Raw genomic sequence first — 14,870 nt, 5'->3', positions numbered from 1 at the left:
GTTGAATCCCCCAATCTGCTAGAGATTTTCGTTATCTGTTCTTGGTTTCGTAGACCCACTGTCTGCCCGTCGTGCAATCTTGACGCTTGCAATTTAGGTTGCGAGAATACTTACATTTAACCTTAATAAAACCATAAATACGTGTTGTTGTAAACTGTGCAGCCGTTTATAAAACCATATATTCGTGTTGTTGGCCCTGGCGATATCAGTCAGTTTCATGTGTTTCCTTCTTCAAGAAATCTTTATTTTCGCTCTTAAAATGTATTTTTTTTTTTTAATTCTATAAGTTTGAAATTTCCTCTGCGTCTTTTGCGACTGAAAACACATGTATATGTGCTTGTATATATACAACAGGGTATACTTTGGAGCACATTCCAACTATTCTTTGAGTCTTCATGATGATGTTTCTGCGAACTATTGAAGTACATTTTTCTTTTCCTTTCATTTGAGCTATTGGAACAACCGCCTTCTGGTGGTCGTAACATGAGCAAGTCCATACTTCTTGGTTATCGGAGATAATAGCCACAAAAGGTCATATCTTTTATCAAATTTAATATAAAAATTAAAGTTCAATGCAATTTGATTACCTTACATAGAATGATATGCAATAGGTACATAATAAACGGAAACTATCGAAAAGATGTTTGTTTTCTCGTGACTTGTCATAAATCTGTGTCATCAGTTCCATCCAAAAGCCGTGCCTCACTACCAAAATTACCGTTGTAACCGTTCGGTAACAGCCTGGAAGGTATAAACATGTGTTACTTACAGTCTGGGGTGAGTGAAATGATATATGTAACTGATTAATTATCTCTACTTCTAATGAAGTTTAAATGTACGAGTTTGGTTTGGTTTGTTTGTCGTTTTTTTCTTTAGTTTTTTTTTACTTTTACATTTACGTGTATTTAAATGTGCAAAAAAACTTTAACACACGTCACACGTCAATACCACTAAAAACTTACTAAAAGCTTGTTGCACGAATACAATTGTTCAAGTGTTATTTGGATATTAAAAAGATAAGAGAGCATAAATGGGACGGTGGGATAAGCGAAAAAAAACATCAGAAGTGAACTTATTGGTGTCAAAGCCCAAATAAAGTATACAAAGTCTTAGACGAGGGTTTTAATTTTGAATTCAGTTTGGTGTGTGAAACATCAATTTGTTCCGAAGTATAAAAAATAAATCACGTGTTAAAGGCGCACAATAAAGGAATATGCAAACAAATATAATATATTTTTATTTCAATGCATTATTATTTTTAAACAATTTGATTTCAATGAGCAAAGCAAAACAAAAAACATTTGATTTGTGAATAGATAAAAAACTTTATAAATGGATTTTGTTCAATTAATAACTACGTGGCCACAAAATCTCCTTTTAAAAGAGCGAAAATATCCCAATTTTTGTTATAAATTATATGCTTTAAAAAATGCATCAACCTAAATTGTGCGCAATTAAAATGTTTACAAGTAACGAACCGTTTTACAAATAAGGACATGTCGTTGATCTGATTTTCAGGGGTGTTGTATAGCAAATAGTCCTTCGCCAGTTGGGTCCTGAACGATAGTGTTGCTTGGTCCCCCCAGGAGTAGGCATTGCTTTTGGCCGAGCCGGGTACCAACAGCTCCCTCAGCCCCATGTCCACTACATCACCAAGGCTTGCTACGACAAAGGGCTGACCGCGACCCACTTTATCAAGCGTAGGTGATTTAGGGGCGTCGAGTGTGTCATCAGATCGCTTATAGTAGCCCGTGTGGACGGCCCTAACACAATCCTCATACTCCCTGTAAAGCTGCATGAGGCGAACGTGCTCGTTCGGCTTGTGCAGTTTCAGAAGATCCAAGAACTTGTTCATTTTCCAACCTGAAAACAGATTCCATGTAACGAAGGACATGTAAATCATATGAGAGCTGCTTAATAAATGTTGTTTTTTTTATATAAAAGCTAAAAGATTGTAAATTTGTAATGTGAACATACTAAAACGCACGTTTTTAAACCCTCCCTTAATTTCTTTAAAAGGTCGTGACTATTAGGTAAAAGCATATTGATGAGCAAGCCGTATTCTTAACCAATAAGATTTTACTTAATATTTGCTAACTGAATTAAAATGTGACTTTTATTTTTTCGGTGCACAACCTTGATCATGCTACATGCATGGATCTACCTTGTGAAGTTCAAATATTGGCGCCTGTTTAATTAAGTTGCATTGCATATGTAGTTAACCGTTTCAGGTACTGCTTTATAGTCAATTGTTTCGGCATAGTCAATAAATTTGACATAGTCAATAGTTTCGACATAGTCAAAAGTGTCCACCTAGTCAAAAGTTTCGATTTATTCAATGGTGTTGACATGGTGAATAGTTGCAACGAAGTCAAATATTTTGCCAAACTTACCGAAACGCTGGACCTGATCTAGCGGGTTTTCGCCACAGTCGGCCCCACACATCTCGCATATGCACAAACAGGCGAACAACGCCTTCAAGATGTTAGCACGCCACATTGCTGAAATTATAATTTCCATTGGCTATTTATACTAAATCATGGGAGTTTATGAAAATAACAGAAAAAGGTAGTGGTGGTGGTGGTGGTGATGGTGGTGTGGTGGTGTGGTGGAAATTGTAGCGGAAGTAGTTGTAGTGGTGATGGTGGTGGTTGTGGTGGTAGCAGTAGCAACAGCAACAGCAACTGTTGTGGCGGTGGGGGCGATGGTGGTTGTAGTAGTGGTTGTGGTCATCTTCCAGATTTGATAGAATTTCAAGGGCTGTTCATCTAATTGATATAAAACGACAGACTTTTTTGTTTTATTTAATGATTTTTACCCGTCGTTATGGGCTGATACACTTTAACATACATAGGATTCCTGAAGTTATGAAGATAAGGTATAAATATGTTTAATAAAATATATTTGGATTGCATTTTGCAATAGCAAAATTTGATTGAATATGTTTTTCCTTATTGATTCCACCTGATTTTCCTGACGATAAGACTCCCTCCTTGTGCCCAGGGCCATCAGATATTCCCATTGGGGAACAGTTATTTCGTTCAAACGACTGCGGTTAATTGTGCATGTTACCACTGTATAAGAACGAGTCGTGAATTGAAAATCCCTATAAGCAATGATAATACAAAATATTAATATAACTGTTATGAGTATAAAAGTCTCTGAGGAAAGGTTTTCAGAGAATGCATAAACTCAGGCTCTTCTGATGACTCAAATTGGGGGAAAGTTTAAGGAATTATGCTGCATCAAAATGTGTGGGTTTGAGGTGCTTATACATATAGCTAGGATCCTCCAAAAAGTAACTCGCTCATGGTTTGAAAATGCACTTATTTAATTACGAAATAAAGTTTGGCAAATTATAAGGAGTCTTAAAACAAAAATACCAAAAGCTGGAACCCTTTATCAAATGTTGATATTTGCTCAAATACCGTCTTTGAAGACCACACTTTTCAATCGCGTTATTAACGATTTTATAAATGTATCCTTAACAGGTCAGCATATCTTGTTGAAGTCCCTGTGGCCGTGTGAACAAGCCGGCTATTTTCAACTTTTTTTCGTGACTACCGCGTGGGTTCGAACACCACTAAAGCCAAAATACTTGTTTATGCTATAACTGTATTTTTCTGCAATTTCGATATCACAGAGTAAACTAATGATAAAATAAATGTTTTCAGATACAGTACCGAGAAAACTATTTCTTGGTCCAAAACATGAGCGAGTCACTTGAAGCATTTAATATTGATATATATTCACATCATTACCAACACTTCAAGTAATTCAAAATCCGTTGACATCCAACCGAATATGGTGAATAGCAAAGGAACGTGTGCAGTATGGCGTGAAATTCTCTCTGTTTGTATGTGATTCCTCTGATTATCTGTACTATTGTTTTGATGTTGTTTTTGTTTGTGTCTGTATGTGTGCGTTTTAAGTCAGGTTGCGTTTTTGTGATTTTTCCCCGAAGACCATAAGAATAAATGAAAGTAATCGAAGAAAGTAACAGTTTAACGAAATAATTAAATAACTCTTTAATTCTGCCTTTTATAAGCACTTAAATCATGTATTAACCGTGAGTCACATTACATATATATCACGAGTGTTTAGGGGCGAACCCAGGATTTAACGTTAGAGGGGATGTAACTTAGGGGCGTAACCTTTAGACTTGCGCCCCACCCTCAGAACCGAAATTTATTTGGTTTAAAAAGTTGCCAGAGTGGTTTGGGGATACTTCCCGAAGACAATTTTAACAATAGGTATTCCGAAAAAGTGCATTTTTTTTCTACTGTATTGAAATAAAAAAGAAACTTGAACGATTTAAGGGGAAGGGGGTGAGGAATCCCCAGATCCGCTAGTGGTTAGGAACACTCAATCTCTTTCCAAATACAAAACAAAAAATCTTAGCCTTTATCTACCTAGTATTTTCTTAAATTAAATATTTTTGAAATGAGAAAGAGTCTACGAAACGAATATAATATCAATTTATTATGTTACTAGGTATCAAACGTCGTCTCGCATGAGTCTCGTCTTTGTTGCGGGGGTTTCCGTTGCAGTTCCAGCACACATTGTCGCATTATTCGAGTTTTCGGGACCAGATGACAATATTATACTCTTTATCAAGACTTTTACTACGAAGTCTTACTCATTTTGTCATTAGAATCATTGAAAACTTTATCGTTGTCAACAATCGTGAACAGTTTTCTGCATTTATGTCGACGTGTATTCTTGCACGGATACAACTGACAAATTATGAAACAAAACCAGTACCCTACCAATGCATGCTACAAACGTGTCGTTTTTCAGTATAATGTTATATATTTATATGAGAATAAACAATGTATGTCATTATGTCATAAGGTTTCATGTCTTCTTGGTGTTTTGATGTGAGTGTAATAACAGCCTCGCGCCCTTTGTGAGACGTTTTGTTGGCGTCCAACATTGAAATTGTCACACTTAAACAACTTGATGACAAATATATTAAGGTTAAGGTTAAGTTATTCTTATGTGTGTGTATGAGTCATTGTGGGCTTGAGTTATTTTTGTCAGTTTTCTATTTTTGTTTACACAGAACCGGCGTGGGTTCGCTCCCAACAAAATTTGCTTAAATTGCATATTTTCTGTTATTTCGGTGTGAAAGAGTAAACTAGTTATGACTTATAAGTGTTTTTAGATGCATTACCGGAAAAAGAACCATTGAATAACATGAGCGAGTCCCTTTAACCTATCTTTATCTCTTGGGTAGATGAATCCGTCGGGCAACACTTATCTGCCAGACATTTGGGTAGGTTTGAAGTTAGTCTTTTATTTCCGTCTGATGTGACAAATAAACTGCAGAAGTTTGGCTGTGCACTATAGGAGTAATTACTGATTCTGGACGGCACAACGGAGATACTGATCAAGCCACAACACATGTTTTCTTCCACAGTCAACAAAATATCGAACACATGTTACAATACAACTTAACATGTATCAATTGTACTTTTAATTTCCTTTATTCGTAAAGACGATCGCGAAAACTCGAACATAACCATGGTACTCATAGTAACTCGTACATAACCATGGTACCCGTAGATACTCGTTCTAAACCGTGCAAATTTGTTACAACGCTGTACAAGGACATACGCAATAACTATTTCACACCGTCATGGTATTTCTTGTGACATTATTACATTGATAAATAACGTTCAAGGTTGTGTTGCGTTCTCCCTTCATACATACGAGTTCGACCCGACCTGTGACTTAGTATACATAAATAGCGTTATACGACAATTTATAGTCGAACTCGTCACGAAGGTCGGCGAGAATTGGTCAAACGGTTTTGAATAACAAGTGTTCGACGTTACAGACTGCAACATCGGCATTGTGTTTATGCGATCCTTGTCGGTATGATTCGAATTATGATGAATACCCGTAGTTTGACAACGTTGATGAATGTTGACGGTTGATGTCCAGCGATAGTGACAGACTAGTAAAAACTTACAAATTGTCAATGTTGTCGTAGTGATTCTGGCATAACTCGGCACACTTAAAATGTGGTAGCAAGTATTGCGGTGTCCGTCTTATATATAATGTTGTTCGTCATGAATTATTTGTTAATAATTTTGGACGGCGAAATTGGGCGAGAACATGCATGTGACACGTGTACGAAATCTGAACAACAATATATGAATGGTAAGCGATATATATATATATGAATGCAAATAAAATACATTGAACAGCGATATTTTAAATTGTTCCGGATATTATGCTATAAATTACTACATGAGTTACACGCCGGGTAATCATTGGAGCCATAACATTTTGTTATGTGTTGAAAATGCTCCAACGCGTCTTCCGTTATAGTGCCAATGAGTGGAATATGGATGTAAACAGTGAGTATGGTTTCTTATTTTCATTTTAAGAGGTTTATACGAGTAAATTTAAAAAAAAATGGAGAATGTAGTTCCACATAGATATGGCCATGAGTTGTTCTAAAGGTAAAAGTTCTGAATAAAATTTAATATCTGATCGTCTAGAACTTGCATAATTTGCTAGACGTTAGTGTTGACAACGTAAAAATCTGGATTTTCGTGAGAATTGTTCACATACCTTAGGTTTAAGCATTTTCTTTACATGTGTGTGACTTTTTTATTGACAAAAGGTTGCCGCGTTACAGATTTTAGAACTTTATTTGCTATACTTGCTGCACTACGCTCGATTTACTGAACGTTGTGGTGCCAATTAATAGGTTGTGGTGCTCATGAACAGTAATTTAGTAGGAAAGAATTGTGAAAAAACTGAAGCAATTTCATAACATGCAAATTAACAATTAACTGAATTAATATCATTTTTGATCTTAAGTATGATAAAGTATTGATAAAGTATGACCAACTACCACACTGCTTCGAGGACTTTAAGGTTCATTTTGTGTCTAATAAATTAATACTTAAATGCAAATGATCGTCGTAATTCCAATTCTGTATTTCCAGGTATTATAAGGCAAAAATCTAACGATTGTGTTTATATATTATCAGATGGGTGTCTTTAAAGGGAAAAGGAGGCGGAGCTATTCATGTCGAGAAAAAAATCACTCCGTAGCTCAAAATTTGCAAGAAAAGGTATTTTACAGTCAATCACCTAAATTAACAAGCACTCCCTTGCCATCTCAGAAAAAAAAAGGATTCCTACGTTTGCATTGGATGATTTCTCTTTTATGAGTAGATCATTCAGCATGTATTATCGGCGAAAGAAACCGTGCTCGTTTAGTAACTATCTTTTTTCCAATGCTGCAAGGGAGGAATATTTTTCTGAGATGGCAAGGGAGTGATTGTTAATTTAGGTGACTGACTGTAAAATACTTTTTCTTGCAAATTTTGAGCTACGGAGTGATTTTTTTTCTAGACATGAATAGCTCCGCCTCCTTTTCCCTTTAAAGACACCAATCTGAAAATATGTAAACACAATCGTTAGATTTTTGCCTTAAAATACCTGGAAATACATAATTAGAATTACGACGACCATTTGCTATTAAATATTAATTTATTAGACACCAAATGAACCTTAGAGTCCGCGAAGGTGTGTGGTAGTAGGTCATACTTTAAAAAGATCGAAAATAATATTAATTCAGTTAACTGTTAATTTTCATGTTATGAAATTGCTTCAGTTTTTTTCACAATTAGTTTCCTACTAAATTACTATTCATGAGCACCACAACCTATTCATTGGCACCACAACGTTCAGAAAATCGAGCGTAGTGCAGCAAGTATAACAAATAAAGTTCTAAATTTTGTCAATAAAAAAGCCACACACATGTAAAGAAAATGCTTAAACCTAAGGTATGTGAACAATTCTCACGAAAATCCAGATTTTTACGTTGTCAACACTAACGTCTAGCAAGTTATGCAAGTTCTAGACGATCAGATATTAAATTTTATTCAGAACTTTTACCTTTAGAACAACTCATGGCCATTCCTATGTGGAACTAGATTCTCCATTTTTTTTAAATTTACTCGTATAAACCTCTAAAAATGAAAATAAGAAACCATACTCACTGTTTACATCCATATTCCACTTATTGGCACTATAACGGAAGACGCGTTGGAGCATTTTCAACACATAACAAAATGTTATGGCTCCAATGATTACCCGGCGTGAGTTAGGGTTCAAAAGACATATCGCGACATAACCAGTGTGTTAATTCACCCCAACTTCTAGGTATTTAAGGTCGTTACAGTGCGGCAGGGTATACTTGACTAAAACTCGGAACTGACGAGTCCCGTATTAATGCTAAATATTTCGTGCTTACGAGTCCCCCTGGTTTGGCTTTTTACGTCATGTGGCGAATTAAAAACAGTCCTCATTCTCATTATCCTCGCATGTCGCCCGTTGTCGATTGTTGCCGACTGTTCTCGGCAAAACACAAGAGGCAAGTCATCGTCACCATGCATGTAACAATCTTCGTTGCAATGCAGATATTCTAAGCTTACGACTTGCTGGCAAATTGTTTCTGGGTAATGGCAGTTATACACGAAAACTCGAAGGCAACGAGCCACGTTGGTTTTCGTGTTTGAATACTGAAAGTACCTTTAATCACATCGCAAATTAAAAGCCGTTATGTGTTTTTTCAATAGTTTGATGATGAGCTAATGGAAATGCGTATTGAGAAAGGAACAAATAAAAACCATTTAAACCCATCTTCAATCATTTTAATCACCTCTAAAATTCGAATCGGATAGCGGTCCGGCGTTGTTCCGTAAACTGTATAGATCTATGACACTTTAAATTTCCACCCGATGTATCAAGTTTTGCTATAAAATGAGGACTTCTTTAAAATGAACATATTTTATTAGTTTTAGCAAAATAAATAAATAAATAATTTATATTTAAAATATTTGCCATAAATCTCAACTAAATCAGAAAACATAATTTAACTATACACTCACGTTGGCGAGTCCACAACCTGTTCGCATCAAAAGCCATAGATTTTAGTTTTCTTATAATGCCTATAAAAACTTCCTCAACAATAAACCGTTATTTGTCACCTTTCTCGGTTGTAGTTCTTTGTCTTACGTTTTCGTTAAAAGCTTCATTTTAAACGCAAATACGAGGCGTTAATTGTAAGTACCACAGCGCATGCGCAAGACAACATTAGTGTCTACGTCATTTCCTACACAAGGGATTGCCATCAGGCACAATGTGAGAATGCATGCATTATCAGGCATCTCTGTTTGCTTTTTATTTAATAACCTGATGGAATTCTGTCAAGTAAAAAAACATTTTAGGAGTTTTGTCTTTTAGATGAGACATTAAATCAGAGGAGTGGACACCTATACTTTATACTTTCGCAACGTATTGATTACTGTCAAAGTTTAACATTTAACAATTTGATCTTAGTATTAATACTATCTGGAAAAAGCAGTCTGTTTGCCACAAAAATTGTAAGGCATCCGAGCTAGACTATGCACTCTGTTTGCACACAGTAATTGTAAGCCGAACTAGCTGGACTATGCACTCTGTTTGCGCACAGTAATTGTCAGCCGTACTAGCTAGACTATGCACTCTGTTTGCGCTCAGTAAGTGTAAGCCGTACTAGATAGACTATGCACTCTGTTTGCGCACAGTAATTGTAAGCCGAACTAGCTGGACTATGCACTCTGTTTGCGCACAGTAATTGTCAGCCGTACTAGCTGGACTATGCACTATGTTTGCGCACAGTAATTGTCAGCCGTACTAGCTGGACTATGCACTATGTTTGCGCACAGTAATTGTCAGCCGTACTAGCTGGACTATGCACTATGTTTGCGCACAGTAATTGTCAGCCGTACTAGCTGGACTATGCACTATGTTTGCGCACAGTAATTGTAAGCCATACTAGCTGGACTATACACTCTGTTTGCGCACAGTAATTGTAAGCCATACTAGCTGGACTATGCACTATGTTTGCGCACAGTAATTGTAAGCCATACTAGCTGGACTATGCACTATGTTTGCGCACAGTAATTGTAAGCCATACTAGCTGGACTATGCACTATGTTTGCGCACAGTAATTGTCAGCCGTACTAGCTGGACTATGCACTCTGTTTGCGCTCAGTAATTGTAAGCCATACTAGCTGGACTATACACTCTGTTTGCGCACAGTAATTGCAAGCCATACTAGCTGGACTATGCACTCTGTTTGCGCTCAGTAATTGTAAGCCATACTAGCTGGACTATGCACTCTGTTTGAGCACAGTAATTGTCAGCCGTACTAGCTGGACTATGCACTATGTTTGCGCACAGTAATTGTAAGCCATACTAGCTGGACTATGCACTATGTTTGCGCACAGTAATTGTAAGCCATACTAGCTGGACTATGCACTATGTTTGCGCACAGTAATTGTCAGCCATACTAGCTGGACTATGCACTATGTTTGAGCACAGTAATTGTAAGCCATACTAGCTGGACTATGCACTCTGTTTGCGCACAGTAATTGTAAGCCATACTAGCTGGACTATGCACTCTGTTTGCGCACAGTAATTGTAAGCCGTACTAGCTGGACTATGCACTATGTTTGCGCTCAGTAATTGTAAGCCATACTAGCTGGACTATGCACTATGTTTGCGCTCAGTAATTGTCAGCCGTACTAGCTGGACTATGCACTCTGTTTGCGCACAGTAATTGTAAGCCATACTAGCTGGACTATGCACTATGTTTGCGCACAGTAATTGTAAGCCATACTAGCTGGACTATGCACTCTGTTTGCGCACAGTAATTGTAAGCCATACTAGCTGGACTATGCACTATGTTTGCGCTCAGTAATTGTCAGCCGTACTAGCTGGACTATGCACTCTGTTTGCGCACAGTAATTGTAAGCCATACTAGCTGGACTATGCACTATGTTTGCGCACAGTAATTGTAAGCCATACTAGCTGGACTATGCACTCTGTTTGCGCACAGTAATTGTAAGCCGTACTAGCTGGACTATGCACTCTGTTTGCGCACAGTAATTGTAAGCCATACTAGCTGGACTATGCACTCTGTTTGCGCACAGTAATTGTAAGCCATACTAGCTGGACTATGCACTCTGTTTGCGCACAGTAATTGTAAGCCATACTAGCTGGACTATGCACTCTGTTTGCGCACAGTAATTGTCAGCCGTACTAGCTGGACTATGCACTATGTTTGCGCACAGTAATTGTCAGCCGTACTAGCTGGACTATGCACTATGTTTGCGCACAGTAATTGTAAGCCATACTAGCTGGACTATGCACTCTGACTAGCTGGATTATGCACTCTGTTTGCGCCTTGTAATTGTAAGCCATACTAGATGGACTATACACTCTGTTTGCGCTCAGTAATTGTAAGCCATACTAGCTGGACTATGCACTCTGACTAGTTGGACTATGCATTCTGACTAGCTGGACTATGCACTCTGTTTGCGCACAGTAATTGTAAGCCGAACTAGCTGGACTATGCACTCTGTTTGCGCACAGTAATTGTAAGCCGAACTAGCTGGACCATGCAGTCTGTTTGCGCACAGTAATTGTAAGCCATACTAGCTGGACTATGCACCGTGTTTGCGCTCAGTAATTGTAAGCCGTACTAGCTAGACTATGCACTCTGTTTGCGCACAGTAATTGTAAGCCGAACTAGCTGGACTATGCACTCTGTTTGCGCACAGTAATTGTCAGCCGTACTAGCTGGACTATGCACTCTGTTTGCGCACAGTTATTGTAAGCCATACTAGCTGGACCATGCACTATGTTTGCGCCCATTTATTGTAAGCCGTACTAGCTGAACTATGCACTCTGTTTGCGCACAGTAATTGTAAGCCGAACTAGCTGGACCATGCACTCTGTTTGTGCACAGTAATTGTAAGCCATACTAGTTGGACTATGCACTCTGTTTGCGCTCAGTAATTGTAAGCCGAACTAGCTGGACCATGCACTCTGATTGCGCACAGTAATTGTAAGCCGTACTAGCTGGACTATGCACTCTGTTTGCGCACAGTAATTGTAAGCCGAACTAGCTGGAATATGCACTCTGTTTGCGCACAGTAATTATAAGCCGAACTAGCTGGACTATGCACTCTGTTTGCGCACAGTAATTGTAAGCCATACTACCTGGACTATACACTCTGTTTGCGCACAGTAATTGTAAGCCATACTAGCTGGACTATGCACTCTGTTTGCGCACAGTAATTATAAGCCGTACTAGCTGGACTATGCACTCTGTTTGCGCTCAGTAATTGTAAGCCATACTAGCTGGACTATGCACTCTGACTAGCTGGACTATGCACTATGTTTGCGCCCATTAATTGTAAGCCGTACTAGGTGGACTATGCACTATGTTTGCGCCCACTAAGTATAAGCCATACTAGCTGGACCATGCACTCTGTTTGCGCTCAGTAATTGTAAGCCATACTAGCTGGACTATGCACTCTGACTAGCTGGACTATGCACTCTGACTAGCTGGACTATGCACTCTGTTTGCGCCCAGTAATTGTAAGCCGTACTAGCTAGACTATGCACTCTGTTTGCGCACAGTAATTGTAAGCCGAACTAGCTGGACCATGCACTATGTTTGCGCCCATTTATTGTAAGCCGTACTAGCTGAACTATGCACTCTGTTTGTGCACAGTAATTGTAAGCCGAACTAGCTGGACCATGCACTCTGTTTGCGCACAGTAATTGTAAGCCATACTAGCTGGACTATGCACTCTGTTTGCGCTCAGTAATTGTAAGCCGTACTAGCTTGACTATGCACTCTGTTTGCGCACAGTAATTGTAAGCCGAACTAGCTGGACTATGCACTCTGTTTGCGCACAGTAATTGTCAGCCGAACTAGCTGGAATATGCACTCTGTTTGCGCACAGTAATTATAAGCCATACTAGCTGGACTATGCACTCTGTTTGCGCACAGTAATTGTAAGCCATAATAGCGGGACTATGCACTCTGTTTGCGCACAGTAATTATAAGCCATACTAGCTGGACTATGCACTCTGTTTGCGCACAGTAATTGTAAGCCATAATAGCGGGACTATGCACTCTGTTTGCGCTCAGTAATTGTAAGCCATACTAGCTTGACTATGCACTCTGACTAGCTGGACTATGCACTCTGTTTGCGCCTAGTAATTGTAAGCCATACTAGCTGGACTATGCACTCTGTTTGCGCACAGTAATTATAAGCCGTACTAGCTGGACTATGCACTCTGTTTGCGCACAGTAATTGTAAACCGTACTAGCTGGACTATGCACTATGTTTGCGCACAGTAATTATAAGACATACTAGCTGGACTATGCACTCTGTTTGCGCACAGTAATTTTAAACCGTACTAGCTGGACTATACAGTCTGTTTGCGCTCAGTAATTGTAAGCCATACTAGCTGGACTATGCACTCTGACTAGCTGGACTATGCACTCTGACTAGCTGGACTATGCACTCTGTTTGCGCCCAGTTATTGTAAGCCGTACTAGCTGGACTATGCACTCTGTTAGCGCACAGTAATTGTAAGCCGAACGAGCTGGACCATGCACTATGTTTGCGCCCATTAATTGTAAGTTGTACTAGGTGGACTATGCACTATGTTTGCGCCCACTAAGTATAAGCCGTACTAGCTGGACTATGCACTCTGTTTGCGCTCAGTAATTGTAAGCCATACTAGCTGGACTATGCACTCTGACTAGCTGGACTATGCACTCTGTTTGCGCCCAGTAATTGTAAGCCGTACTAGCTGAACTATGAACTCTGTTTGCGCACAGTAATTGTAAGCCGAACTAGCTTGACCATGCACTCTGATTGCGCACAGTAATTGTAAGCCATACTAGCTGGACTATGCACTCTGTTTGCGCACAGTAATTGTCAGCCGTACTAGCTGGACTATGCACTCGGTTTGCGCACAGTAATTGTAAGCCGTACTATCTGGACTATGCACTCTGTTTGCGCACAGTAACTGTAAGACATATTAGCTGGACTATGCACTCTGTTTGCGCACAGTAATTGTAAGCCGTACTAGCTGGACTATGCACTCTGTTTGCGCACAGTAATTGTAAGCCGTACTAGCTGGACTATGCACTCTGTTTGCGCACAGTAATTGTAAGCCATAATAGCGGGACTATACACTCTGTTTGCACACAGTAATTATAAGCCATACTAGCTGGACTATGCACTCTGTTTGCGCACAGTAATTGTAAGCCATACTAGCTGGACTATGCACTCTGTTTGCGCACAGTAATTGTAAGCCATAATAGCGGGACTATACACTCTGTTTGCGCACAGTAATTGTAAGCCGTACTAGCTGGACTATGCACTCTGTTTGCGCACAGTAATTGCAAGCCATACTAGCTGGACTATGCACTATGTTTGCGCACAGTAATTGTCAGACATATTAGCTGGACTATGCACTCTGTTTGCGCTCAGTAATTGTAAGCCATACTAGCTGGACTATGCACTCTGTTTGCGCACAGTAATTGTAAGCCGAACTAGCTGGACCATGCACTCTGATTGCGCACAGTAATTGTAAGCCGTACTAGCTGGACTATGCACTCTGTTTGCGCTCAGTCATTGTAAGCCGTACTAGCTGGACTATGCACTCTGTTTACGCACAGTAATTGTAAGCCGAACTAGCTGGACTATGCACTCTGTTTGCGCACAGTAATTGTCAGCCGTACTAGCTGGACTATGCACTCTGTTTGCGCACAGTAATTGTAAGCCGAACTAGCTGGACTATGCACTCTGTTTGCGCACAGTAATTGTAAGCCATACTAGCTGGACTATGCACTCTGTTTGTGCACAGTAATTGTAAGCCATACTAGCTGGACTACGCACTCTGTTTGCGCTCAGTAATTGTAAACCATACTAGCTGGACTATGCACTCTGTTTGCGCACAGTAATTGTAAGCCATACTAGCTGGAC

General features: G+C 39.2%; 1 protein-coding gene across 1 annotated transcript; it reads right to left on the bottom strand.

The window, feature by feature from the left end:
• Positions 1-662: 662 nt before the first annotated feature.
• LOC128231067 (uncharacterized) lies at positions 663-9,059 on the bottom strand. The gene is made up of 4 exons (XM_052943488.1): positions 8,919-9,059; positions 2,394-2,501; positions 1,479-1,863; positions 663-741 (listed from the first exon to the last, which is right to left on the bottom strand). Exons 1-4 carry the CDS (start codon positions 8,953-8,955, stop codon positions 663-665), a joined length of 609 nt encoding a protein of 202 aa, XP_052799448.1. The 5' UTR covers positions 8,956-9,059.
• Between the last annotated feature and the right edge of the window lie 5,811 nt (positions 9,060-14,870).

The sequence above is a fragment of the Mya arenaria genome, chromosome 4, assembly GCF_026914265.1.
Source record: "Mya arenaria isolate MELC-2E11 chromosome 4, ASM2691426v1".
NCBI classification, from domain to species: domain Eukaryota; kingdom Metazoa; phylum Mollusca; class Bivalvia; order Myida; family Myidae; genus Mya; species Mya arenaria.
Note: the sequence above shows the minus strand (reverse complement) of the source record. Positions and strands in the feature narration are given on the sequence as shown.

Excerpts from the sequence above, each read along its gene's own strand:
- LOC128231067 (XM_052943488.1), bottom strand. The coding sequence starts at position 8,955 with ATGGCTTTTGATGCGAACAGGTTGTGGACTCGCCAAC. Across the intron at positions 2,502-8,918 it reads CAGGTTGTGGACTCGCCAAC|CAATGTGGCGTGCTAACATC; the intron begins GTGAGTGTATAG and ends TTATAATTTCAG. Across the intron at positions 1,864-2,393 it reads AGATCAGGTCCAGCGTTTCG|GTTGGAAAATGAACAAGTTC; the intron begins GTAAGTTTGGCA and ends ATCTGTTTTCAG.